Raw genomic sequence first — 26,514 nt, 5'->3', positions numbered from 1 at the left:
AAGTTGTCGTGACTGTTCGGAAATTTTAATTTTATGGTGGTATGGAGAACGTCTTGTGAAAGCTGTACAGGTGCGCGTGAAAAAGACACATTTCTAAGAAAAGTGAAGTGATTTTTGTTTAATTAAGTTGTTATTCAAAAAAGAAGAAAGATAATTTTATGTAAATTTTATACCATATTCTTTTCTTAAAACTTGTGTAAAGTAAAAAATTATTTAGTAAAAATACGAACTTGATCAAGAAAAAGAGGTGTGTGTGTTTGTGTAAGTGAAATGGGTTTTGATTTAGAACGTTTTCAAGGAGATGTTGACGAAGAACTCGTATGTCCGATATGTTCTTCTGTCCTTGAAGATCCTGTACAGGTACTAGTTTTTTCTATAAAGTATTTAAAATTTGAATTAAATCTTCTTACAAGTAACCTAACCTAACTTTTTTCATTATTGTTGTGTTGACATGTTTGACATTTCCGACATTTCTATAAAAAAGAGAAAAAAAAGGGGTTTTCAATTTTTAAGGGGTATAAACAGATTTATTATTTTTATTCAATGAATATATTGACTTATTATAATATATACCTGAAATTGTTTTTGTTAATATGTCAATTTTCTTGTAATATCGTATTTAATAATACGATTAATAATAATTAATTTTCTATTAATTTTCATTACAACATTTAGATTTAATTATTTATTTTAATTTTGGTTATATTTGACAGTACTGTGTAATTACGTAAACATAACCTCAATTTTTGCAAATGTCAATTTTTAAAATAAAGAAATCTTAATAAAAGGACAATAAATAAAAAAAAAATAAAAGTGAATATTATATATAATTTTAATGAAAAATTATTAATAAAAATTAATTGACTGTTGCAATAATACACATTAAAGTAAATAGACTTGAAACAAGATTAAAAGATTATCGTTTTATCAGATTGAAATTCGAAATGTTTGTTTACAGGCACTTGTGTGTGAACATGCGTTCTGTAGAAATTGTATTCAAGAATGGATCAGTCGTCAACCAATTTGTCCACTTGACCGCACACCAATCACTGGAACTCAGCTTAGGCCAGCACCACGAATCCTTAGAAATTTACTGGCTCGTTTATGCATCAATTGCGATAATTTAGCACATGGCTGTCAGGCAATAATCAAACTCGACAGTCTTGGTACACATTTGGAAGAATGTGAATTTAATCCAAAACGATTGATACCCTGCGAACAGGGTTGCAGTCTTATTATTCCAAAAGACGAAATCAAAAATCATAATTGCGTTCGTGAATTAATGAATTTAATTCAATCGCAACGACAAAAACTCTCGGATATGAAACGTGAATTAAGCGAACAACAATTTCAATTAAATGAACAAAAACGTGAAATTCAATTACTTAAAGAATTTATGAAAGCAATTAGAATTTCAAATCCATTGATGAAAACAATTGCTGATCAAATGGAACGCGATGAAGTTGTTCGATGGTCTGGAACATTACCACGTGCCAGAGTAACACGTTGGGGTGGAATGATATCGACTCCTGATGAATTATTACAGGTAATATATATATATTTTTTTTTAAATATATTTTTATCTATTTATACAAAATTTAGTTTTAAATTAAAATTGAAATTATTTCTTAAAGACACTAATCAAAAGAACACTCTCGGAAATAAATTGTCCATCGCATGTGATTAATGAATTAATGGAAAATTGTCACGAGAGAAAATGGCCACCGGGATTAAATTCACTTGAAACGAGACAAAATTCCCGACGTTTATACGAAAATTATATTTGTAAAAGGATTCCTGGGAAGCAAGCGGTTCTAGTTTTACAATGTGACAATACACATATGCCAGAGGACATGATAGTGGAACCTGGATTAGTCATGATTTTTGCTCATGGAATTGAGTGAAGAAATTTTTTTTTTTTATTTTAATGCAGGGCCAAGAAATCAAAATTTTTTTCTTTAAAAAAAAGAGAAACTCGAGTTTAATTTTAGTTTGTTTTTTTTTTTTTTAAACTTATTTGTCAGTTGACAAAAGAAAATTGAGTTTTTTTTTTTAAAGAGAAAAATGTTTTTTTTCCATAAAAAAAAAATGTATTTTTAAAAATCATTACGACAATGCATTTTTTTTTGTAAAACGAATAATTTTATTATCATCACGAGGGAAATTTTCCTCAAATTATACGAAAGTCGTTATTTTTTTTTTTTTACACTTAGAACTATTATTTTTCGTTAGTTTTAATAAAACTTGTGATAAATACTTAATATTTTCGCTTGAAAAAAAGAGAAAAGTGATTAACATTCAGATTTTTAAGATCTAAGAGACTTCTTTTCATACGTGTTATTTAATGATAAGAAAATACGTCGAATTTTCTAGGCGAAAAAAAAAAATGAAGAATAGTACTGAGTACTTGTTAAATAGTTTATTATAAATAATTATTATTAACGACAGTAAAAGGTCATTGTTTTTAACACTGTGATTTGAGCGACGAACTCATTTTTTTTTTTTTTTTTTTTTTTTTAATGGTAGTTTATTATTGTAAAATAGTTTTCGTAACTAAAATTCGAAAACGCAATTTTCGCGTCAAATGAGTATCAGGAAAACTCGTTTAGCGGAAAGAGAAAAAATTAATTCTTTTGCAATTAAAAGACAATTTGTTTAGGATATATATTTTGGATTTGTGATTTAAACTTCGTAGCGTTATTCGTATTTTATGAATGTGAAAAAAAAATTGTAAGTTATGATGAATTTATAACCTTTTTTTAATGTATTTTTTTTATTGAATATTTTTTTTTGCCAAACAGAAGTTATTTAAATATAAGAATGCTTTGCAAATAATTTGATTTGTTAATTTGCCTTGAATTTTTCAATTCCAAAATATTACAAGTTTTTTCTTTCTATTTTGGTTTTTAAAAATGTTTTCAAAATTAATATATTATTATTACTATTATTATTATATTATTATTAATATAAATTAATATTTATATATTATATCAATATTTGTTTATATTTATCATAAAAAACAAGTAAATTGTTATTAATTTTTACTTATTTATTTATTGTACTTTAAGGAAACGAAAAATTATTTGTGAGTGGCTTAAATTTGAAATTGGAGTAGAGATTATAATGTTATCAGGAGGTCAGCCCTATCTGTTTCTTATCGCTCCCTAAAAATATGAATGAATTTTAGGCACTTTTTTGAAACGAAAATAAGGAAAAACGGTGAGAAAATGTAAGTTTTATTTTTAAATATTAATAATTGGGCTGATATTGTTTATAAACTGGATTATTTTTGACTAAAAATTAAATTTTTTAGAACTGAATATATTTTATTATTACTGTAATAATAAAAAAGAATTTATTTCATCTTGAACTAAAATCAATTATTTTGAAAAATTGGTCCAAAATGAGATGAAAATTGAAATAAAGATTATTATGGTGATGCTTTTGGTGATTCAAAAATAGAATTTGTTTTGAAATTTAGCAGTTCTCTTTTTTGTTGGTCTATTTGGCTTTAAATGTTCTAGTGCAAGTATCCAGCATCCAGAATCTTTGACTCTCCCATCCCCTCACTCATGACTCTATCCCTGGGTCCTAGACGAGTGGATGCAGATGTGTCTCAGTCTGAAACGGGAAACCGAACGCGCCTCTCCCATTATAAAATTCAAGAAGAGAGAAATTGGCGGCGTTCAAAACGCCGCCGGAATTTCATGATTTTTTTTTTTTTTACACAAATGTTGACTGACAATTTATAGTTTGATGTTATAAAATTGACGTGTGATTTATAATATTGAAGGAAAAACTTGGAGAGTGCATTGAAAATTTTTTTTTTCAACCGGCATCACCATGCGGTGGTGTATGGTTATTTTTTTACCATTTTTTTTATTTAATCAAGTGTATTCGGAAATTCTTACACCGCCTTACTTCAATTTAGCAGAGGGAAAAGAAATTACCGCATCAGCAACATGCGGTGTCGATACAACGGGTCCTGAACTTTATTGTAAATTAGTTGGTGCGAATGCTGATCAAAAGGAAGATATTAATTTAATTCAAGGACAGGTGAGTTACAATTTTCTTTTATATTAAAAAAAAATAATATTTATTTATTTTTACAGTGCGATTTCAATTTTTTATTACAATTTGATAAAAAAAATGTGTCCGAAGAAAAAAATTTCCAAACTGTTTTTATTTAATAAAAGTTTTAAAAAAAATCAATTTATAAATTCAAAATACTGTCTTTATTTTTATTTTTTAAATTCAAGGTTTGTAAAAATTTTTTTTTTTATCAAATTTTGAATTAAATTGGTAATTTAAATTGAGAAAAAATGTAATGTTTTGGTGTAATAAGATTTAATTTTCTTATTTTTTTTTTTTTTTTTTTTTTTTTTTTTGTAAATAGAAGGAATAACATACGAGATCAGAAGAGTTTGCCTTGTAATGTAGTTAATCCCTTTGTGGCAACTATGGGATTGCCATAGAAATAGTTTGAAGACAGGTCCCCTAATACCAAAAAGAAGCAAACTCCATTCTGTTTTGTATGGAAGATCAGCCTACCGAAAACCAGTCCCGAAGTCCCTTTTAATGGATCCTTTTTCGAAGAATAAATTTCACAAAGAGAGGGATCCGATTCATGTTTACTTGTAAAAAAAAAAAAAAATTGATACTGATAATCAATTTCTTTAAAAGAAAATCGTAACATTTTGCACGTCAAAAAATTTTTTTTTTCAAATATTTCAGTTTCTTAAAAATGTTGATTCGAATATATTCTAAATTAATTAAAAAAATTTTTGTAAAGTAAATAAATATTTAAAAAATATATTAAGTAAATAATTTGTTTATAAAATTAATTTTCTTTTTTAGAATTTTTTTGTAATATTAATATTTTGCAAAACAATTTTTTTATAAAATTAAAATTTTTGTAAAATATAATTTTTGTTACAAAATTAATATTTTTTAAATTTTTATTATATTTATTAATAATTATAATATTATTTATTATTATTATTATTATTATTTATTTGTAATAATAAAAATTAAATTTGCCTTTAAATAATTATTATATACATAAATAAAAATTATAAAATTATTATTTAAGTTGATGACACATAAAATTTTATCATATTTTGATGAACTTAAAATATTAATTTGATGGGTACTCTGATCTGTGTTACAAAACAAGGATGCTGCTGTATTTGATACAATCCCATTTGGGTAATATTCTCTAAGAAAAACGACAAGGGGAAGTGATAAAGTTGACCTCACGATAACTTGAAATATCATTGAATTACATTCTCTTTCACAGTTTTTTTTAGAACCTTTGAACATTTTCCCCATATGAAATATCATAATTTCACATATCATTCATTATTATGAGAATTTTAATTTTATAACGTTTATTACACATTGTTTATTAACTGATTGCTAATTACGATTTATACAAAGTATATAACTGAATACGAACAATAATATTTATAATAATAATAAAAATTACATGAGAAAATAAATAATAATATTAATAATAAAAAATAATAAATTAATAATAAAAAAAATCATATTAATAATAATTTTTATTAACTAGTATTATTTTTGTAAAATTTCTATCATTATTATTAAAAAATTTTTTAAATATTTAATTAACGCTATGAAATGTTTTCAGGTTTGCGATTATTGTGATCCAAATGATCCGGAGAAAAGTCATCCACCAGAACATGCTGTCGATGGTATGGAAACTTGGTGGCAATCACCGCCCCTTTCCAGGGGGATGAAATACAACGAGGTCAATCTGACCATCAATTTAGGACAGGTAATGTTTTTATAATTTATATTTAAATCTCTATTTCGAATCATCATTATTTATTTAAATATTTACATCTATTTCCGGAAATCTCAAATTTTTGCAAGAATATTTTTAGAGAGAATTTTTTATTACATGCTTGACAATTAAAATTAATTAATTAAATTTTTTTTTTGAAAACCAAAACGATTTGTAAAAATTTTGTTTTAAGCGTGGAAAATTTTAGAAAATTTTTTTTCAAGATTCTATTTAAGATTTTTAACTAAAAACTAAAGGATGTTCAGAGGACCATCACCCAAGAACATTATCAAAGCGTAGGCGTTTTCCTGTTTTCTTATAAAGAATTATTATCTTCATGGTGGAGGAGTTTCATGATAAAAACGAAACAGGACATAGCTTCATTCAGCAATTCACTAGAGTAATCATTTATTATTTATAAAGAATTTTCGGAATAATGTAAATTTTTTAAAATAATTTTTCTAAAAATCATATTTTTAAAAATTCTATTTCAAAAAATCATATTTTTAAAATTCATATTTCTAAAAAACCTTTCTTAAAAATTTTTAAATTTGTTTTCTAATTTCTATTTTGTTATAAAAAAAAAAATTGTATTTTATTCAAAAACGAAAAAATTATCATTTACTGACATTTAATTAAAAAACATTTTTTAGTAATGAATTTTATTTTCAATTTTTTTTTTGTCTATACAAACAGGAAAATGATCTGCATTTGAAAATTCATATACATAAAAGAATCTTTTCCACATGTTTTTTTTTAGAAGTGGTCCAAACTGAGATCATCTGTTTTGGCCCGCCCACACATGTGGTGCACATGCCTTAGTTTTTGTATTTCTTTAAAGATATGAACTTAAAGCACGTTTCCCCTTACACTGCTTTAAACTTAGATTCAAAGCACAGCGAACTCGTATAAATTCTAAAATAGGGAGAATGAAACTCATTATGCTTTGTGTAATAACTTTTTCCAGTTACTATTGCTTTGAAAATTAAATTTTATTATTCATTTCAATTTAGATATGATTAAAAAATTTATTTTTTGAAAAAAATAGTTTTTAATTTAAAATTAATAAAAAAAAAAACAAATTTTTTTTTATTAATTCACACTGACTTGAGGTGTTAAATTCATTTAGCAATGTCTTGAGAAGTAAAAATAACGAAAGAGAGAAATGAAAAAAAAATAAATAAAGTTGAATAAACTGTAGGAAAAAATTTAAAATAAATAAATAGAAAACTTTAAATTTTTAATTTAATTTAATTTTCAATTTTAGTTAAATAAAATTTTAGTTAAATAAAATTTCAAAATGAATTTGTAAAAAAAATTCTAATTTTGATTGAAATTTTTTTTTTTTTTTTAAGGAATTTCACGTGGCCTATGTTTACGTTCGTATGGCAAATTCACCACGACCGGGTGTTTGGGTTTTGGAAAAATCGAAAGATTATGGACAAACTTGGTCACCTTGGCAATATTTTTCCGATTCTGAGAGTGATTGTTTAACTTATTTTGGTGTCGATAGTCATACTCCAATTACAAGAGACGACAGTGTAATTTGTACCACTGAATATTCAAAAATTGTACCACTCGAGGGTGGGGAGATTCCAATTTCAATTTTAAATAATAGACCATCGGCGAAACATTATTTTAATTCAACTCTATTGCAAGAATGGACAAGAGCAACAAATGTGCGATTTCGTTTTTTAAGAACGAAAAATTTACTCGGACATTTGATGTCTGTCGCTAGACAAGATCCAACTGTTACTCGAAGGGTAGGTTAATTTCCTTTTTTGAAATATAAATAAATTTCTAATTAATTTAATTAAGAAATTAAGAAATTAATTAATTTTAATTCAAATTTGAAGAATTTCAAATATTCTGAAAATTATAATAATATTATACACAGACCGTTTACAATTTCTAAATAAATAAATAATTATTATAATAGGAAATTGAATTATTACATAAATGGAAAAAATTTGTGTTTATGATATAATTTAATGTGATTGATTTAAAAAATATATTTTGTAATTTTCAGTATTTTTATTCGATTAAAGACATCAGTATTGGAGGAAGATGTATGTGTAATGGTCATGCAGATACTTGCGATATTTTAGATCCAAATATGCCAAAGAAATTGGTGTGCAGATGCCAGCACAACACTTGTGGACCACAATGTGCAAGTTGTTGCAAGGGTTTCGAACAAAAAAAATGGAGAATATCCACTGGACTTTCGAAATTCACTTGCGAACGTAATTATTTATTTTCTTTTCTAATTTGATTTATTTTCTAGTAGTCCACAGCTTTCGATTTTGGACAAATTTCAGATTTTTTACAATTTTTAAAATTTTCTTTTCTATAATTAAAAATAGCAACGAATTTCGAAAAATAAAAATTCAATCACAAAAATCTAAACAGAAAATTTTACAATTTTTACTATTTTTTCTTCACCAATTAAAAACAGCAACGAATTTCGAAAATTAAAAATTAAATTACAAAATTTTAAATAAAAAATTTCGCAATTATTCCTAAATTAATAAATTGATATTATAAAAATAAAATTAATTTTTTTTAGCCTGTAATTGTTTTGGACATACAAACGAATGCGAATACGATCCGGAAATTGATGAGAAACATTTATCATTGGATATCCATGGAAATTATGAAGGTGGTGGTGTTTGTCAAAATTGTAGACACAATACGGAAGGTATTAATTGTAATCGTTGTAAAGAGAAATTCTATCGACCTGAAAGAAAACATTGGAATGACACCGACGTATGTCAACGTGAGTATCGGAAAAGTTTTTTTTATTTCGTTAATAAAAATTGCATTTTTTATAAGAATTTTTTTTTAATTATTTAATTATTTTTTAATTAATTATTTTTTTGTTTCGCAGCTTGTGATTGTAATCATTTCTTCTCGACGGGAAATTGTGCCGAATCAACTGGAAAATGTGAATGCCGACCTGAATATCAAGCTCCAAATTGTGATTCATGTAGTTATGGTTACTTTGGCTATCCAAATTGTCGTCCTTGCGAGTGTCATCTCAATGGAACTGATGGTTATCATTGTGAAGCTATTGAAGGTTCCTGTCCATGTAAACCAAATTACGCCGGTCATTATTGCAATCTTTGCGCTGAGGGTTACTTCAATTTTCCCGAGTGTTTAGGTAAATTTATTTTATTTCTATCTTAATTATTTCCAATCCTTTAATATTTCCAAATTTTTAATTGAAATTGTTTTCTATTCGAATTTTTTTAAAAATTTAATTCGTTTTTATATTTTAATTTTCATCTTATTTTTGAATTTGAATTCAAAAATTTTATTAAAGTTATTTTCTAGCAAAGAGTTCAGAAATTTGCCTTTTTATCTTTTTTTTTTTTTTTTTGAGGTGAAAAGGTACTGTGATGCATGTGTTAAAAATTTTTTTTTTTATTAAATTTATTCTTTCAGCTTGTAATTGTAATTCTCTGGGATCCCTAAGCGATATTTGCGATGTATTGTCTGGAAATTGTACTTGCAAAAATAATTACGGCGGAAGAACTTGCGATATTTGCGAAGATGGTTATTACAATTATCCCGAGTGTACCTGTAAGTAAATTATTCATACAATAAAACTAAATAATAAATTAATAAAATAATCGTATTAACTAAAATAAAATATATTAATAATAAAATAAAATATAATAAAAAATGATGTTTTTCAAGATTGTAACTGTGATAGTCGGGGAACTGAACCCGGAGTCTGTGACAAAACCGACGGTCACTGCCTGTGCAAAGAAGGATACGGTGGCGAGAGATGTGATCGTTGCATCGACGGCTACTTTGGATATCCAAATTGCAAACCTTGCAATTGTAGCGCCATCGGTTCATCATTTATTGGATGTGACGTTACTGGAAAATGTTCCTGTCTCGCGAATTTCGCTGGAAAAACTTGCGATCAATGCAGTCCTGGATATTACAAATTTCCAGATTGTATAAGTAAGTTTTTTTTCCTTTGTTTTTAATTTCGTTTACAATTTAAAAACCCCATTTCCATTATCATTATAATTTCCTATTATTTATTTATTTAAAATTTATTTAATTATTTCCTATTATTTAATTTCTGATTGTCGATAAAAATTAACAGATTGCGATTGCGATAGTCACGGTTCGATTGGAGTCTCTTGCGATTTAGAAGGAAAATGTCAATGTAAAGAAAATTTCGATGGTCCTCAATGTAATCAATGCAAGGAGGGATTCTACAATTTTCCACGATGCGAAGGTTGTAATTGTGATCCAGCTGGTGTTGTTGAAACATTCATGGGCTGTGGATCGTTGCCAGTTGGTGAACTTTGTAAATGTAAGGAACGTGTTGAGGGAAGAATTTGCAATCAATGTAAACCACTCTTTTGGAATTTACAAGCCAATAATCCCGACGGCTGTGAAGGTAATTAATTTGAAAATTATCCATTGAAAATACAATTATTTAATTTATTTTTCTATTTATTCTTTTTTTGTTTTTAGAATGTCAGTGCAATATACCCGGTGTTATTGGAAGCATTGGAGAATGTGATTCTAAATCTGGTCAATGTATTTGTAAACCCTCAGTCACTGAGAGAAGTTGCTCTCGATGTGTCGATGGATCGTATAATTTACAGGAGGAAAATGTTTTTGGATGTTCTGGTAATTATTATTTTATTTAATAAAAATTTACGTCCAAAAAGTTAGGAAAATTTTGTTTTTTCAAAAATATAATTTTTGGGCTAGTAAATGTTGTGATTGTTTCTTTTTATGCTGGATTGGCACAATTTAGTATATTTGTTTTTAAAAAATAATTTTTGAATATTTCTAGCTATTAATACTAATTTTTGAATATTCAAGTTGAATTAATTTAAAAAATATTGAAGTTTTTGAAAATGTTACAGTTAATTCTTTTTGTACTGGTCGAGCACAATACAGCACTTTATTTTTAAAAAATAATAATTTTTCGAATTTTTCTGGATTAGAAAATCTTTTTTTCAATTTAAATTTGAATTATTTTCAATAATTTATTATTAAAAATCTGGAAAATTGCTTCTAAGGGTTTTTTTTAATCAAATATTTTTATTTTACAAACACCAAATTTTTTAAAAAATAATTTTTGAATTCTTTCAAACCCAATTTTTGTACTTTTTTCGTATTTTTTCCAATATTAAATTTGAATTAATTTTAAAATTGTTGAAGTTTTTTAAAATCTTAAAGTTAATTTTTTTTAAATTTGTTTTTAGAAAATAATAATTTTTTAATACTTTTGATTTAAAAAATCGTATTTTATATTTAAATTTAGAATTATTTTTAATAGTTTATTATTAAAAATCTTGAAAAGATAATTTTTGAATATTTCTAGGTACAAAATTCTATTTTTTTTCAATTTTGAAATTGAATTAATTTAAAAAATATTCAAGTTTTTGAAAATGTTACAGTTAATTCTTTTTGTACTGGTCGAACACAATACGGCACTTTATTTTTAAAAAATAATAATTTTTCGAATTTTTCTGGATTAGAAAATCTTTTTTTCAATTTAAATTTGAATTATTTTCAATAATTTATTATTAAAAAACCTGGAAAATTGCTTCTAAGAGTTTTTTTATTCACATATTATTATTTTACAAACACCAAATTTTTTAAAAAATAATTTTTGAATATTTCTATTTACAAAACCCAAATTTTGTACCTTTTTCGTATTTATTTTTTATTTATTTATTTATTTTTTCGTATTTTCCTATATTAAATTTGAATTAATTTTTAAATTGTTGAAGTTTTTTAAAATCTTACAGTTAATTTTTTTTAAATTTGTTTTTAGAAAATAATAATTTTTAAATACTTTTGATTTAAAAAATCGTATTTTATATTTAAATTTAGAATTATTTTTAATAGTTTATTATTAAAAATCTTGAAAAGATAATTTTTGAATATTTCTAAGTACAAAATTCTATTTTTTTTTCAATTTTGAAATTGAATTAATTTGAAAAATATTTGAAAATTTTACAATTAATTTTTTTTTTGCTGGTCAAACACAATACAGTAGAAAATTTGTTTCTGATAAATAATAATTTTTGAATATTTCTCGATATAAAAACCAAATTTTGAATTTAAAAATTGAATTAATTTGAAAAATATTAAAATTACAGTAATTAAAATTACAGTTACATTCTTTTTGTACTGGACAAGCACAATAGAGCACAAAATTTATTTTTCAAAAATAATAATTTTTGAATATTTCTGAGTTAAAAAATCATTTTTTGAATTTAAATTACAATTATTTTGAATAATTTATTAATAAAAATTTGGAAAATGTTTGCAAGTGTTTTTTCGAAAACATATTTGAATTTTGAAACAAATTAGTACAAAACTAACACAAATTGTCACACAAATTTTTTTTTTTTTGAAAAAACGACGGGTTTGCTATCTTCTTGAATTTCTCTCATCGCTTTAATTTCTAATTTCTAATTTATTTTCCCCAAAAAAAAATAGATTGTGCCTGCGATGTGGGAGGATCAATTAGTCGTCTCTGTGACAAAATAACCGGTCAATGTCCATGTCAAGCACGAGTAACTGGTCAAACATGCAAAGAACCATTGAAAGCACATTATTTTCCAACACTCCATCAATTTCAATATGAAGCCGAAGATGGTATAACACCATCAAATAATCCCGTTCGTTATGGATTTTCCGATGAAGTATTTCCCGGCTATAGTTGGAAGGGTTACGCCGTATTTGGTTTAATTCAAGATGAAATTATTCATTTTATCAATGTTCACAAATCATCACTATATCGAATGGTATTGCGTTACATTAATCCAAATAATGAAGCAATTCTCGGTACAATAACAATAACACCTGACAATCCATCGGAAGTTGAACAACAATTTATGGTACATTTAAAACCAACGACAAATCCATCATTTGTAACTGTTGCCGGTGCACAGGGTATAATACCATCGTCAATGGTAATGGATCCTGGTCATTGGACAATAAGAATTGCAACAAAAAAAAGTTTATTTTTGGATTATTTTGTTTTATTGCCTGCTGAATATTATGAAGCGACAATATTAACGGAGGATGTTAATATTCCCTGTGAAATTGGTTACTTGGGTCTTTGTCGACATTATGGTTATCCAAATTTAACGTTATTTAATTCTGTTCACGGTGCTGGGGGTTTTTTGAGTAAAAATGGTGTTCGTGAATCGGTGGAACAATATTTGACGGATAGAGAAACATTGGATGAAATTGAAGAGGAACGATTGCCATTGATTAGTAATGAGCAAAATGAAGTTAATTTTGAAATGAGAATTACAAAACCAGGAGCACATGTTCTTGTTGTTACGTATATTACTCCAAAGGAGGAGAATTCAACATCGAGTGTTACAATTGAGGCAGGAGATTGGAGAGGAAAAGCAAATTTAAATCCTTGTAAATATACCAGTATTTGTAGACAAGTTGTCATTGATTCGGCAGGAAGGGTAGCGATTATGAATTTTCCGACAAATTACATTGGTCTTAAAATTATAGGCGAGGTAAATAAAACAATTGCAATTGATTCAATAATTGCCATTCCACAACAAGAATGGTCCTTGGATTATATTAAACCAAAATCGGCTTGCGTGAGAAAGAATAAAAAATGTGTTCAAGGTAGTTTTCCCGGTGCAGCAGATGCTAAAAAAATTGAATTCGAATCTGATTTAAATCTTGGATCAACACCCGAATGGATAACGAATAAAAATTCAAAATTCATTTATCTTTATAATGAAAATGCAGATATTCATGCAAAAGTTCCTTATCCAGGTGCTTATATTTTTGTTGTACAATATTATCAGCCAGATTATCCGGAATTTGATCTCGAGGTATTGATACAAAATGGAAAATATTATGAAGCAAAAGTACCAGTTCCACATTGTCCAAGTAGTAGTGGTTGTCGTAGTTTAATACGACAAATTGATGGTGAAACAAGATTTGTTCTCGAGGAAAATGTTTCAATGAATTTTAATGAGGCAACGGGTAAAGGTATTTGGATTGATTATGTTCTTGTTGTGCCAGCCGATCAGTATAATGATAATATTTTACGTAAATTGCAATTCGATCAAACTGAGGAGTTTATTAAGAAATGTGGTAGTAATCATTTTTATGTTAATGTCACTGATGAGGGATTATGTCGTGATGCAACATTTTCATTGACAACACATTATAATAATCGTGCATTACCATGTAATTGTGATATTGAAGGTACAATGAGTTTTGAATGTGAAAAATTTGGTGGACAATGTCCATGTAAGCCGAATATTATTGGAAGACGTTGTGAGACTTGTAAAACTGGTTTCTATGGTTTTCCGGATTGTAAACCATGTAATTGTCCAAGTACAGCAATTTGTGAACCCGAGAGAGGTGAATGTATTTGTCCATCAAAAGTCACGGGGGAGAAATGTGATCAATGTGAAATTGGTACTTATGGCTATCATCCAATTATTGGTTGTGAGGATTGTAATTGTGCACATCAAGGTGTATTGAATGGTAATTTACAATGTGATCTTCTCAATGGAAGTTGTAGTTGTAAGGAAAATGTCGTTGGTAGACGTTGTGATAAATGTTTACCGGGTTATTCACAATTTCCACATTGTGAAAAATGTGATTGTGATAATCGTGGAACAACTGATGATATTTGTGATCAATTTACTGCTGAATGTTATTGTAAAACAAATGTTCAAGGATTGGCTTGCGATGTCTGTAAAGAAGGGACGTTTGATCTTCAAATTGGCAATGAAGAAGGTTGCAGTAAATGTTTCTGTTTTGGCAAGACAAATAGATGTGTCTCATCAAATTTGTATAGGACATTTATTATGAATATGGAGAATTGGGAATCGGTGGCTGTTATTGAAAAACATGGAAATGTGACAAATTTGGAATCGTTGGTGAAAAATGTCAATGAAACATCAACGGTACTTGATTTTGCTCAAAGTGAAACAATGGAGAAAATTGTATTTTTCACAGCTCCTGATAATTATTTGGGAAAAAAACTCACGTCCTATGGAGGCTGGTTAAATTATACGATTATGTATTCGACTGGACCATTTGGAAATGCTGTCGATGGACCTGATGTAATTTTACGAAGTGGTGATATGCTTCTTTTTTATCATGCTGACGAACAACCATATCAGTTTACAAATTATAGAGCGTCATTGGAATTGGTTGAGAAGAATTTTTTGGCTTTGAATAAATTGAAAGTTACGAGGGAACAATTTTTGGTGGTTTTAGAAAATCTTGAGGGAATTTATATAAGAGCAACTTATTGGGATCAGAGTCTTACTGCTGTGTTAGTTTCATATTTTTTCTATTAATTATAATTTTAATTATTTTTAATTTAAGATTTTATTTAAATTTGTTTTTTCTTTTTAGATTGTCTTATGTGACTTTAGACACAACAACTACGTCATATTCGCATAATAGTATTTTAGCGAGTGGCGTTGAACAATGTCAATGTCCTCCAAATTATCAGGGACTTTCTTGTGAAGAATGTGCTCCAGGTTATTATCGTGTCTCATCAGGACCTTATGGTGGATATTGTGTTCGCTGTCAATGTCATGGACACTCTGATTCTTGTGATGTTAACACTGGAGTTTGTCACGTAAGAATTATTTTTGAATTAGAAATTTTTAAATTCAAGGCCTCGGATCGACTTTAAAAAAATCGACTTTTTAAAAAAACGTCGGAAAAGTCGATTTTTTATTTTAACTAAATTTAATTATTTAGGTATTAATATTTTTATTTAAATAATTAATGTTTTTTAGATATTAAGTAAATTAATTTAATTAATTTCTTAATAAGAATAATTCTATAAGAATATTATTAAGAAAATTTATTTATTTTTTACTTTTAATCGTCAATAAATTTTCGACCAAAAATTAAGATTTACAGATTAATAAATTAATTTTTTTTTAATAATTGAATTGCAGAAGGTTTAAAATTTGAAATAAATTTTCTGCCAATTTAAACTGCTGTGGTTTTTTTTTTTTTAATTTCTGACAACAATTAAATTTCAGTGTTTCTATTTGAAACTTTTTTTGAATAATTGAATTTTCGAAGATTTATAATTAAGATTTTTGAAAATAATTAAAATTCAAGTGATTTTTGATTGAAAATTTTAAGTAATTTCTGTTGCTGAAAAATTAATTGAATTTACAGACAAAAGTGAACTTTAAAAAGTTTTTAATTGAAAAATACTTTCAGATAATTGAATTTTTGAAGAATATTATAAAAATAATTAAAAATAATTGAATTTTGGAAGAGTTATAGTTAAAATTATTAAATTTTAGAAAATTTTTAATGGAAAATTTTAGAATTAATAAAATTGTAGAAGGTTTTAAATTGAAATTTTTTGAAAATATGAAATTTGAAATAAATTGAATTTTCGAAGATTTACAATTAAGATTTTTGAAAATAATTAAAATTCAAGTGATTTTTGATTGAAAATTTTAAGTAATTTATGTTGCTGAAAAATTAATTGAATTTACAGACAAAAGTGAACTTTAAAAAGTTTTTAATTGAAAAATACTTTCAGATAATTGAATTTTTGAAGAATATTATAAAAATAATTGAATTTCGGAAGAGTTATAGTTAAAATTATTAAATTTTAGAAAATTTGTAATGGAAAATTTTAAAATTAATAAAATTGTAGAAGGTTTTAAATTGAAATTTTTTGAAAATATTAAATTTGAAATAAATTGAATTTTGAAAGAGATACAGTCAAAATTTTGAGAAATAATATGAATTTTGGAAGAGTTATAGTTGAAATTATTAAATTTCAGAAAATTTTTGAAATAATACAAATTTAGAAGATTTTAAATTAAAATTTTTGAAAATTTTAGTGATTTTGAATTGAAAATTTTGGTAATTTTATTTGCTGATTTTTTTTTTATTAAATTTTTAACAATTATTGAATTTTATAAAATTTTTAATTAAAAAATAGTTTAAAATACCGGTAATAAATTTCTCAAAAATTAAAAAAAAACTTTTGAATTGAAATTGAAAAAATTTTCAGGACTGTAAAAATGGAACAACCGGCGATCATTGTGAATATTGTGAGCAAGGCTATTATGGAAACGCAACAATTGGAACACCTTCCGATTGTTTAATTTGCGCCTGTCCACTTCCAGTTCCCAGTAATAATTTTGCAACTGGTTGTCAAGTTAATGAGGATGGAAATAAAATAAGTTGCGATTGTCTACCAGGTTACTATGGAGCACGTTGTGAAGCATGTTCCGCTGGTTATTATGGGCAACCAGATGTTTATAATGATTTTTGTAAACCTTGCAATTGTTCAGGAAATATCGATACAAATGACATTGGATCGTGTGATTCAATAACTGGTGAATGTCGCAATTGTTTAAATAACACTTATGGTCAGGCGTGTAATATTTGTGCTCCAGGATTTTTTGGCGACGCTGTCGATAGAAAAGATTGTCAAAGTTGTCTTTGCGATAGTTGTGGAATGGATCAATGTAATAATTATAATGGTCGTTGTGAATGTAAACAAAATGTTATTGGCGATAAATGCGATCGTTGCGAGATTAATCATTATGGTTTTGATTCTTGCGATGGTTGTAAGGCTTGCGATTGTGGAGCTGCTTCGGAAAGTTCTCAATGTGATATGCAAACTGGACAATGTCGTTGCAAACCCGGCGTCACTGGACGTAAATGTGATAAATGTATTAATGGATATTGGAATTATGGACCCGAAGGCTGCATCTGTAAGTCATTTTTAATTCCTTTTTTGATTTTCTTTTTTGAATTTCTTTTTTAATTTTCGATTTTTTTAGCTTGTGGTTGTAACACTGGATATTCGGTTGGAGTTTCCTGTAACACATCCACAGGACAATGTACCTGTTTACCTGGTGTGATTGGAGAAAAATGTGACCACTGTCCATATCGATTTGTCCTGATCGAAAATGACGGTTGCTATCAATGCGATTCTTGTACTGATGATCTTCTCGACGTCACTGATCTTCTCTCCGAGACTCTCAATCCAGTTTTCAACAATTTTAGCGTAATTAATTTTTTTCATCTTTAGTACAAATTTCAATTTACTTATTAAAAAAAAAAAATTCCTTTTTTTCAGACCGTCGCAGAGAGCTACTTTACAAATCAACGACTAAGATTTTTCAATGACTCGGTTAATGAATTATATCCAGAGGTACAATTATTGGATCCAAGTAAAATTAATTTTGTCCCATTAAAACAAGATATCGTGCGATTAGATGAGGAAGTAAAGGCACAAAAGCGAAAAGTCGAATATATATCGGACGCTGCCAATCAATGGAAAGAAGGTGCGGAAAATACATTAAATGGAATGAATGAATTGGAAAAAGATGTTGCACAAGAAATTGAACTTGTCAATGATATTGTCGCTGAAATACAATCATTGGCATCAAATATTCAAATTGGAGCTGGTGCTAAAGTTGAATATGCATTACAAGTGGCGGAGAGTATAATACAAAAAATAAAATCTGTCTCATTCCATGAATTTCGTGATAAGGCAAATGATCAACAAATTGCAGCGACAATTCTCATTTCTGAAATGATGGATTATACATCGCCAGTGAAAAATTTCAGTTCAGAAATACAAAATTTAAATGGTGCAATGAAAACATTGAGTATTAAAATTGATGATTTGCATAATTTGGCTGTGAAGGCTGAGGATTTAATAAGAACGGCAGCGAAATTAAATGAAGAAAATAAAAGAGCCGCTGAAACGGGAAATATTGATAATGTCAAGAAATTTGCTGACGAAACGAATGATGATATTTTATCAGGACGTGATTTAAATAAAAAAGCTAACGATGCACTTGATGAAGCTCGACCAATAATGAAAGAATTAGGTAGGATTTGAATAATAAATATTTATTTTATAATTTTAATTATAATTTAAATAATTTTTAAAATAAATTAATTAAATATAATTAAAATTCAACTTTCAGCGAATGAATCGGAAAAAATAGGAAATACGATAAATCAATTAAGGGAGACGTATCAGGAAAATGAGAAAGAAATGCCAATGATTTTGGATTTAATAGGAAGAGCAAAGAAACACGCAGATCAACTTGATTTAGATTCTTTGGCATTGGATGATGTTTTATCAGACACGAGAAATACCGACGCTGTAAAGGCTGTCAGTGTTTATCAAAATATTCAAAATGATATCTCTGATGCTGAAGCCGCAGCGGCGGAAGCTATCGAAGCAGCCGATCAAGCTCTCAGTCAGGTATTTTTCTTTCATAGTAAATTAAAAATTAATAAATAAATTACAAAATTTTCTTTTCCAGTCCAGCGGTATCGATGAAAATGCAAAAAATTCCTTCGAACGTAGTAAAAAATTATTGACAGCAGCCACAGAATCAGTTAATAGAACCGAAGGACAATTAAATCTCGATTTAGACGAAGCTGAAAAATACGTCAGCGATATCGAGGGAGAAAATATTTACAACAAAGATTCATTAGATGATATTGATAGGTATGTATCAAATAAATAAAAATAATTTTAATATTTGTTCTCTATATTCAAAAAAACGAATAATTTCAGATCGTTGGAAAAAATAACATCACAAGGTCCTCTTTTGGTGATTCAAACAGCTTTGAATAATGCCGATAAAGTTGAATATACAATTCAACAAGCTTTAAATAATATGAATCATACTGTTAATACATTGCCAATGGATTTAAAAACAACAAAACAATTATCAAAAGATATTTCTGATTCAATACATGAAATAACACAAGCAAATTTCCATTTAAATTCAGTTGATAAAGTTATTCCAAATATGAATAGTCTTCTTGATGAATTAAATCAACGGCAAAATTCAATTAATTCAACTGGCAATGATTTGTATGATAAAATTGAAAGATTAAAGAGAAAAATTGCAAATGCAAGAGAATTAGCCGATAGATTTAAAGTTGGATTAACATTCTTTAAGAATACAACATTGGAATTAAAAAATCCCGAGAGTCTTCCATTATTGGCAACATCGACACAAGTTTCAGTTTATTTTAGAACTAATATTTCTAATGGTTTTCTAATGTATCTTGGCAATGAAGGAAAATCGAAAATTCCACGCACTGAAACGGTGAGAATAAATAGAAAATGTGAAAAAAAAAGAAATTTATTGTTTTTAATTGATTAATTTTTTTTTCAGCATGATTACATGGCACTCACCATTGAAAATGGATATCCGGTTTTATTAATGGATCTTGGATCAGGAACAACGAAAATTGTTAATAATAATAAAACAGTATCCGACAATGTTTGGCGTCAATTAATTGTTGAAAGGTAAGAATTTAAAATTTTTCACAACGTCGATTTTGGAATAATATAAATTCAATTTATTCGAATTTTATAAAGAAAACTTTACGTGGAAACTGAATTTTCATAACTCTATTTTAATTTAATTTCAAAATATTTTTGATTAAAATTTGTAATTTATTTTCCTTTCTTTTTTTGGCAGAACCGGAAGAAATGTGAAATTGATACTTCGCGAGGATGTCGGCGAGGGCAAAGAAAAACTCTACGTAAAGGAACAATCACTACCTGGATCGAATACAGTTTTTAATTTAGATTTAAAAAAATCAAAACTCTTTGTCGGTGGTTATCCACCGTCGTTCCAAATTCAAGATGACGTGACAGTAAATTATTTTGAAGGCGAAATGGAAGAGCTTGTTATTGGCGATGTTCCAGTATCATTTTGGAATTTTGTCGACGCTGAAAATAATTTCCGACAAGCAATTGAACGTGATAAATTAATTAATCTTGAATCAAGTACTGGCTATCGTTTTGATGGCAATGGTTATGCGATAATAAGTAAAAAAATGTCACAATTACGTGTGAAAAATTCGGAATTTATCATAAGAATGAATTTCAAGAGTTTAGAAAAGAATGGACTTATGTATCTAATGGGAAAGAATGGTCATTATTTGTCAATTGAAATGAGAAATGGACAAGTACTATATCAATATTATCTTGGCGGTGATAAAGTACAAATTCGTTCAACTGAAATGTATAACGATGGCGAATGGCATACATTGGAAGCGATACGTCAACATCAAAAAGGAAATTTGAAAATTGATGGTAAAGTCGTTGCAAAACATGATGGATCCGATGAATTTAAATCGTTAATGTCAAATGATCAATTATTCTTCGGTGGTTATCCACCAAATTTGACTCATCCCTATCCAACAGTGACTCAAAAGGGTTTTGAAGGCTGTATCGATTACGTGATTATTCATGAGACTTCCGTTGATCTTGTCAGAAATCTTCAGGCCTTTGGAGTTGTTCCTGGATGTCCCGTTAAGGTTCATAAAATTAGAAATACTTTAATTAAATAAAAATATAATTAAATTATTATTTTTTAAAAATTTTTATTTATATTATTTCAGTTTGCCAGTTTAATTTCTCTGGAACATGGTAAACCCGGTTATGTTAAATTACCAAATATGACAGTGACAGACAATCTTCAAATTACATTGAAATTTAAAACAGTGACAAGTAATGCTCTGATTTTTGCAATTGTGGGTAAAAATGAAAATGAAAATATCATTCACAGTCATTTATCACTTGTTGATGGTATTTTAGTTTTTGAAAGTGGAAATAATATTGTGACTACAAGTCCAGTTGGTACGAAATTTGATGATAATGAATGGCACGTTGTCACGGCAACGATTGATGAAAAAGCAATTAATCTTGATATTGAAAGAATTGATACATACGATACGGATAATTATAATTCTAAAGGTGCGCCACTTGATATTAAATCAGCTTTCATTTATCTTGGAGGTACTCCAAGTAATTTGCCATTTGAATCACATCACGAACCATTTGCTGGTTGCATTGGTGATGTCACTGTCAATGGTGTTATCATTAATTTTGCCAACACTACCGATAGACCAAATACTATTCTTGGAAAATGCCGAGGAGGCGAACCATGTAAGTTAATTTTCCAAAAAAAAACATTTTTCAATTTAATTAATAATTTAATTTAATTTTTAATTGATCGTTTTTTCAGCTGGACTACCAAAGGTTCCTGAAGATTCTTGGCCTTTGCCACCGTTGCCAATAGACAATGAAAATTATACAGACATAACGGAAAATAGTTAGTTTTTCAATTTTTTATTTGATAATTAATTTAATTTTACCTTGTTTTTATTTTAATTTTTTTCCCTAGGTATCGTTGACATAAATCCAGAAAATGTTGAACCAGAGCCAATAACTGCAAAACCAATAGAAGGTCGACACAATGAGAAATTTAATAATGTTGATGGAAAAGAATCTGAAGAAGAGATAACTACACCTTCTACTACCACTAAGAGTACAACACCTTTTGTTCCGGTATATGTGGACGAATGTCGATTACCATTTGAACCGGCTGTTGATCCTGATGGCGCAATGGGATGGAGATTTGGTAAATTTTTTATCAATATTTTCCTAAAAATAAAATTTAAGTCAATTTTTAATTAATCAATTTTTAATTACAGGAACTCAAAAAGACAGTAGAAGAGAATACAGTTCCATCAATGGTCGATATAAATATGATTTTGATTTCCAAATAAATATTAAAACAATTGAAGATGAGGGATTAATATTTTATGCATCCGGTCAGAATAATGACGATTTGATTGCTCTTTTCATTCAACATGGAAGGGTAAGTTTATGATTAATTTAATTTAATTAATTTAATTTAATTAATTTTATTTTATTAATTTAATTAGTTTTATTTAATTAATATAATTTTATTTAATTAATTCTATTTTATTAATTTTATTTAATTAATTTTATTCAGAGTTGACGCAAAAATTTTATTTTGTTTGTCCCTGACTTTTCCAGTTAGAATTTAAATTTTTTCCCGGACACTAATAAAAATATTTCAAGAGGTCTTCCAATTCTAAAAAATGAAGACAATTTTTAGAAGAAAAATTTTGAATTGAAAATTTCAAAAATTATAATTTTTAGCAGCATTTTTAGAAATTTGATATTTTTCCAGTACTTTTTATAAAATTCCCTGATTTTCCTGATAAATTTAAATTTCCCTCAATTTTCCCTGACCCGTGGCAACTCTGTAATTTTATTAATTTAATTTTTTTTTTTCAATTTTCTAATTTAATTTCAATTGATTGGTTTAATTTTAATTTACATTATTTTATTGAATGTTTATTTATTGAATATTAATTTTTCGAATTCATTTTTTTTTTTTTTTTTTGAAAATTAATAAATTACTGCTTTCTTTGAAAAGGTGAACTTTAAATTCGACTGCGGAAGTGGACCAGCATTAATAACAAATCCAGTGAAAATTAATGATAATCAATGGCACACTGTTCAATTTAAACGAGAGCAAAATTATGGTGAATTAATTGTTGAAGATACACGAGCAACAGGTACAGCTATTGGAGGAGAAGGTGAAATTGACGTGAATCCTCCATTCTATTTAGGAGGCGTAATTCCTGAGAAATCTTCGCGAATCTTTAAAACTTTGGTGAGTAGTTAATAAATATTTAATTTATTAATAAATATTATTATTATCAATAATAATTAATAAATATTATTAATAATTAATAAAAATTATTAATAATTAATAAAAATTATTAATAAATTTAATAATATTAAATTAAAATATTTTTAATATAGAATAATTTAAATAAAAATTGTCATTTTTAAGATAATAATGAAAATCTTTTTTTTTTTGCCACTTTTTAGGGAATGAATAAATCATTTGATGGCTGCTTGAATAATTTCATGATTAATGGAAATCCTGTCGGTACACCTGCTGAAGAAATTGGTCTAATTCCATGTTCAAAGAAAATTGAACCCGGAATATTCTTCTATCCATCTAATAATGGCAGCAATTTCTTCAAACCTGGTTAGTACATTAATTATTTTTTCCAAAGAAGTTTATTTTTTTTTTTTAAATATTTTTTATGTTTCATATTATTAATTTATTTCTTCTATTTTTTTCTCTCATTATTCAAATAGTTGAAACATTTTCTGTGAGCAAAACAATGGATATTCAAATGGACATTAAACCACGATCGTCAAGCGGTCATTTATTATCAGTTCATGGAAAAAAGGACTTTTTAATATTGGAAATGGTCAGCGGTACTATTAGATTTATGATAAAATCAAATAAAGGACAAACAACAATTGAAACTTCATTTAAACCACCAAATCCAAATTCTTTATGCGATGGAAATTGGCACAATATTCGAGGTAAATTTTCTTTTTTATTTCATTTTCTAATTTTTATTCTAATTTTTTTTTTTTTATTTAATTTTCATTTTTTTTTTTCAGCAATCAAACAAAAGAATGTTCTACTACTGTCAGTGGATCATAAAGCAGCATCGCCTGGAATTGGACTTAAAAATTCAGCTGTTGTCAGTACTAAGAGTCCAATATTTATTGGAGGTCATGTGAGACTACAATTACCATTGAGAGGAAGTACTGCACAAGCACAATATGTTGGTTGTATGAATAATATAATGATTGATAATAATCCAATTAAATTTGATCCTAGTCGTACAAGTGGTAAAGTTACGACAAATGTTTGTCCAACTATTTAAAAAAAAAAAAAAAATGAAAAAGAAACCTAAGATAATTCCTGTGAATACATATTTTTCTTTAAATTTTATAGTATTCAATTAAAATAAATTTTAAAGTAAGTTTTATTAATTAAAAAAAAAAGTATGTTTAAAGAAATAAATTTATTTAAACTCTCCGATGAATATCATTTACAATGATAATAATTGTAAATTGTACAGAAGAATGGAGAATTTAATCAGATTTTGGATGCCATTTGTAATAAATCACAGTGAACATAATAGAAGAACTAAGAGAACCGGAAATAATAAGATTTCCCAAAAGTAAAACATCTGCAGAATCTATCCATATTGTAAAAACTCTTGCTGAAAATAGAAAAAAAAATACATTCCGTTTATCACAATAGAAAATTAAATTTTTTAAAAAAATTTTTTATAAACTTACTAAAATTTGTTAGAGCTGAAATAAACCACGTGGAAACGGAAATTGATTCTGCGTTTTTAGCTCGAAGAATTGATAATAATTGAACTATTTTGCTAGACGCAGTAATTGGAGTACACATAGGCTGAAATTAATTATTTCATTTTTATATATATAAAAAAAAACAAACTAATTCAGCTAATTTATTCTAATTTTTAATTGAGAATATCTCACCACAAATAAAGTTAAGAAAGACTTTGGCAATATTTGAAGTACAAATGAAATAAAAATAATAATATAGAGAGCGACTATTAATATCGTCATGGAATTAATTTTATTCATATATTTTAAAACTAAGAATATGAGTATATATTGTTGCACCAAAATTATTGGATAGTCTAAATACGTGAGTAAAGAATAGCCATTTGTAATATTATAACTTGTCATCACTGTATAACTGTAATTAGAATATTATTATTATTTTTTAATAAGACATTCAAAAAAAAAAAAAAAAAAAAAAATTCAAGAATTAATTCTTGAAATTGTCTTTTATTATTTTTAAAATAATAAAAGAATCAATGTAAAAAGTAATTTGATATAAATAACTTACTTTATAAACAATTTTTATAAAACTGAAAATTCGCATTATAATTTACCAAAAAAAAAATACAAATCTGTATAGTTTAAATTGTATAATTAATAAAAATTTATAGCGATAATATTTTTGCGACATTAAATAGAAAAATTCATATTTTTGTTCAAAAGAATTTAGAAAAAATAAACTACCAAAGTTTGTTAAAATTGAAAATATTTAGCGTTTTATTTTACATATATATTATAAAATAAATTAATATTAAAAATTAATTTTTTTCACGAACCTTGTTAATTCTAGGCATAAGCCTAATATCGACATTCCTTTAGCTGATTTTAAAGCCATGAGATTTAAAATTTGAGGAACTTTGAGAATAAAACACATACCTATTGTAAAGAGACTTATAAAGTCTGAAAGTACTTGTAGGGATATCTCCATTTTAAAAAAAGTAAATTTACTACCTAAAAATAATAGATAAAAGAAATTAAAAATTGTTTTTTATTATTAATTATTATTAATTAATCCATCAAAATATTTAAAGTAGTGTAAATATATGAATTTAAAATTATAATTATTGAACAATTTATTCAATTGTACAAAATGTCATGACTTAAACTTACCCTAATTTTGACTATTTTTAACTTAAGTAACTATAAACAATTACATAACAAACTATTTATTATTGTTAGAATGTCAAAATATTATTTTTATTATAAATTTAACCTAACCTCAAAATGTCAATGTCATTATGAAGCCTTTGAAATGCTTGTCAGTTAATTATTTATTAACGGAAAAAGAAACCTACTTAGGAATATTCTTTTAATGATTAAATATAAATTATCTAATGCAATTATTTAAACAAATTTAATAAAAAAAAAAAGTGCTTACCTGTCAGTTTAATATAGTGTGTGATGTTTCATTATATTTTAAATAGTTGTTACACTGGAAATAGTGAAAACTGATAACATATATTTCTAATTAAATATTTCATTTGCTAATTTATTAATTTACTAAACAAAATTAGTGTTTAATAACAAGAAAAACATATTTTATAAAAATTCCAATGTGTTGGGAAATTAAATTTGACATATTACCGATATAATGCAAGCCCTACTT

General features: G+C 26.5%; 3 protein-coding genes across 3 annotated transcripts; 2 read left to right on the top strand and 1 right to left on the bottom strand.

Moving 5' to 3' along the window:
* The first annotated feature begins 48 nt into the window (after positions 1 to 48).
* On the top strand, positions 49 to 2,835 carry LOC127288498 (E3 ubiquitin-protein ligase NRDP1). Its single transcript, XM_051315978.1, has 3 exons — positions 49 to 360; positions 959 to 1,546; positions 1,635 to 2,835. Exons 1-3 carry the CDS (start codon positions 271 to 273, stop codon positions 1,902 to 1,904), a joined length of 948 nt encoding a protein of 315 aa, XP_051171935.1. The 5' UTR covers positions 49 to 270; the 3' UTR covers positions 1,905 to 2,835.
* Positions 2,836 to 3,593: 758 nt separating this feature from the next.
* LOC127288505 (laminin subunit alpha) lies at positions 3,594 to 24,430 on the top strand. Its single transcript, XM_051315988.1, has 28 exons — positions 3,594 to 4,056; positions 5,654 to 5,800; positions 7,165 to 7,572; positions 7,839 to 8,052; positions 8,376 to 8,585; positions 8,697 to 8,969; positions 9,254 to 9,391; positions 9,509 to 9,781; positions 9,930 to 10,229; positions 10,307 to 10,465; positions 12,296 to 15,128; positions 15,212 to 15,440; positions 16,854 to 17,562; positions 17,632 to 17,858; positions 17,931 to 18,690; positions 18,790 to 19,073; positions 19,135 to 19,322; positions 19,392 to 19,932; positions 20,002 to 20,135; positions 20,311 to 21,154; positions 21,239 to 21,785; positions 21,865 to 21,951; positions 22,024 to 22,260; positions 22,334 to 22,500; positions 23,089 to 23,328; positions 23,550 to 23,712; positions 23,826 to 24,059; positions 24,141 to 24,430. The coding sequence occupies exons 1-28, from the start codon at positions 3,844 to 3,846 to the stop codon at positions 24,407 to 24,409; spliced, it is 11,028 nt and encodes a 3,675-aa protein (XP_051171945.1). The 5' UTR covers positions 3,594 to 3,843; the 3' UTR covers positions 24,410 to 24,430.
* Positions 24,431 to 24,531: 101 nt separating this feature from the next.
* LOC127288506 (solute carrier family 66 member 3) lies at positions 24,532 to 26,513 on the bottom strand. The gene is made up of 5 exons (XM_051315989.1): positions 26,287 to 26,513; positions 25,685 to 25,859; positions 25,041 to 25,263; positions 24,831 to 24,951; positions 24,532 to 24,751 (listed from the first exon to the last, which is right to left on the bottom strand). The coding sequence occupies exons 2-5, from the start codon at positions 25,834 to 25,836 to the stop codon at positions 24,621 to 24,623; spliced, it is 627 nt and encodes a 208-aa protein (XP_051171946.1). The 5' UTR covers positions 25,837 to 25,859; positions 26,287 to 26,513; the 3' UTR covers positions 24,532 to 24,620.
* Between the last annotated feature and the right edge of the window lies 1 nt (position 26,514).

This window comes from Leptopilina boulardi, unplaced genomic scaffold (assembly GCF_019393585.1).
Source record: "Leptopilina boulardi isolate dan_hultmark-lab unplaced genomic scaffold, ZJU_Lbou_2.1 LbouV2_392, whole genome shotgun sequence".
Taxonomy (NCBI): domain Eukaryota; kingdom Metazoa; phylum Arthropoda; class Insecta; order Hymenoptera; family Figitidae; genus Leptopilina; species Leptopilina boulardi.
Note: the sequence above shows the minus strand (reverse complement) of the source record. Positions and strands in the feature narration are given on the sequence as shown.

Bases quoted from the DNA above. Each gene is read 5' to 3' on its own strand.
- LOC127288506 (XM_051315989.1), bottom strand. From the start codon at position 25,836: ATGGAGATATCCCTACAAGTACTTTCAGACTTTATAAGTCTCTTTACA. The intron at 25,264-25,684 runs GTTCGTGAAAAA...TTCTAATTACAG, and splicing joins TTATGCCTAGAATTAACAAG to TTATACAGTGATGACAAGTT. The intron at 24,952-25,040 runs GTGAGATATTCT...AATTAATTTCAG, and splicing joins CTTTCTTAACTTTATTTGTG to CCTATGTGTACTCCAATTAC.
- LOC127288498 (XM_051315978.1), top strand. From the start codon at position 271: ATGGGTTTTGATTTAGAACGTTTTCAAGGAGATGTTGACGAAGAACTC. The intron at 361-958 runs GTACTAGTTTTT...GTTTGTTTACAG, and splicing joins TCCTTGAAGATCCTGTACAG to GCACTTGTGTGTGAACATGC. The intron at 1,547-1,634 runs GTAATATATATA...TATTTCTTAAAG, and splicing joins CTCCTGATGAATTATTACAG to ACACTAATCAAAAGAACACT.
- LOC127288505 (XM_051315988.1), top strand. From the start codon at position 3,844: ATGCGGTGGTGTATGGTTATTTTTTTACCATTTTTTTTATTTAATCAA. The intron at 20,136-20,310 runs GTAAGAATTTAA...TTTTTTTGGCAG, and splicing joins CGTCAATTAATTGTTGAAAG to AACCGGAAGAAATGTGAAAT. The intron at 21,786-21,864 runs GTAAGTTAATTT...TCGTTTTTTCAG, and splicing joins ATGCCGAGGAGGCGAACCAT to CTGGACTACCAAAGGTTCCT.